This window comes from Belonocnema kinseyi, chromosome 2 (assembly GCF_010883055.1).
Source record: "Belonocnema kinseyi isolate 2016_QV_RU_SX_M_011 chromosome 2, B_treatae_v1, whole genome shotgun sequence".
In the NCBI taxonomy this organism is placed as follows: Eukaryota; Metazoa; Arthropoda; class Insecta; order Hymenoptera; family Cynipidae; genus Belonocnema; species Belonocnema kinseyi.
In genome coordinates, this window is record NC_046658.1 from 75,201,707 (window position 1) to 75,203,528 (window position 1,822).

The following is a 1,822-nucleotide window of genomic DNA, read 5'->3' on the forward strand; positions in this document are numbered from 1 at the left end:
TAAAAAAAAATACGTGTCTCTTATTTTTCGATGTACTACAACATATTGCAGTTTCATCAAAATCGGTGAGGGACACCTGGGATAGTTTCCTTGTTAGATTAAGTATCATTCGCATCTCTCTTGGATTTTTTTACAAATTAAAACTAGATCAAATTTTTTATTTATTTAAATGATTCGGCAATAGAAGATTCGTTCAATCTTATCCTCTTTAGATATGTAAAGCATCCTCCTCCTCCTCCTTCTCGTTTTGTTAATTTGTAAAAAAAACTACAAGTAAATGTATACGATTCACGAGATTCATAGACTCTAAGATCAATATTTTTTCTACATTCATAACACATCTAGATTTTCAGTCATCTTTACTAGTAAAAAAATATGCCATCGCGTTTTTGATGAGCTACGTGCACAAGGAGTCTGTTCCTAAGTACTAGAGGGTATCTCCTGTCCGAGTGGATAATCCTGAATCGCTTTTTTCCCTTTGAATATCTGTACCGAAGGCACAATTATACTTTCACTCCGTTTTAGGAAGGTCCACTCTTACTTTATATTACATCATACATGTACACCTTACAGCACATTATTTTATGATTATAGTTTGTAGCTATGACCTTAAGAAATTAGATTTCTCATTATTCGCCCTTGCTTCAACTACTGTACGGAATTATTGTCGAACAGCATTTATAAATATCCTTAAAGGCTATTTAATTTAAAATTACGTAAATTTAATTATAGCTTTGTGCAAAATTTACATCGTACACACCCTCCACACTCGAAAATGAATCAGGATTTTCTCACTAACTTCAAAAGTTTGCAATTTAAAGCACTCTTTCGAATAGGACTGGTGCGAGTTTAAATAGTGCTAAACAGAACGTTTCAACTTCGAAGAATTAAATTTAACGTTGAAATCTCAAGTTTAAAAATAGTTAAGCTAAAAAAGCTTTCTACATAATTCGCAGATTTATTATGAAAAATATTTGATTAAGTACCTTTCCTATACAAGTAAATTATCACTATCAAGTGGATCCTGAGAATGTTGGAAATAAATTTTCACGATTCTTTTTCAGAGTGTGGATGTAAAATCGATTTCAAAAAGAGAGAAGAGTAAACCGCAATATTTATTACTTTCAACGGTTTCTCGAACTCTCCTAATTATTGTCGGAAATTCCTCAAATCAGATCCTGATTGGTATTGTCGTGGATTTCGTTTGAATCGTTATCTCATTGATTTTTTATTGTCTCGCCCGGTTGAGCGCATTTTCTGTACGTTTTTCTCTTTATATTATATAATAATATATAATATACGATATCATATATTACCGTATATTTATATATATTCTTCAAAATATCTCGCTAGAATTTCTTACATACGATACAGGCAGACCTTAGATGCTAAATACTTTCATACAACCTTGTATCGCGAGTTTCCTCATTTCTTTTAGTCAATCTTGACGTGCAATGCACGTTTATGACTAACGTGCTTATCATAATTCTAGACTCCCTCGTGCCTCCAACCAACCGATGAATTACAATTGGCGCGTTTTATTTCACGCAGTCCTTTTTGCTTCGAGTTTAGAAGGAATGCGGATGGGACCAATAAAAAATGCTGGAATCATTCATCTTAAGAAGTAAAGGGTGTACAAAGATGTTAGGAAAATGGATGAAATCATAGGAAAGGCAGCCCCTGCGCTGATTAAACCTTCGTGCTCTTCCTCTCTTCTTGCTCTTTCTCCTGGATTTACCACATGGATTTTCCAGCCCAAATTTTGGTGCGTGTAACACTGAGGAAAAAGGAGATTTCAAGAAAAAATAACAATAGGAAAATA

At 33.5% G+C, this 1,822-nt stretch overlaps 1 protein-coding gene across 1 annotated transcript in view; it reads left to right on the top strand.

Annotated features, from left to right (window-relative positions):
* LOC117182725 (protein Skeletor, isoforms B/C) overlaps nt 1-1,208 on the top strand; it is a 116,297-nt gene extending 115,089 nt beyond the window's left edge. Inside the window, exon 10 of the mRNA XM_033375830.1 lies at nt 1,065-1,208. Within this exon, the coding sequence (XP_033231721.1) occupies nt 1,065-1,208 (144 nt within the window). The remainder of the gene's footprint in view (nt 1-1,064) is intronic.
* Nucleotides 1,209-1,822: the final 614 nt, after the last annotated feature.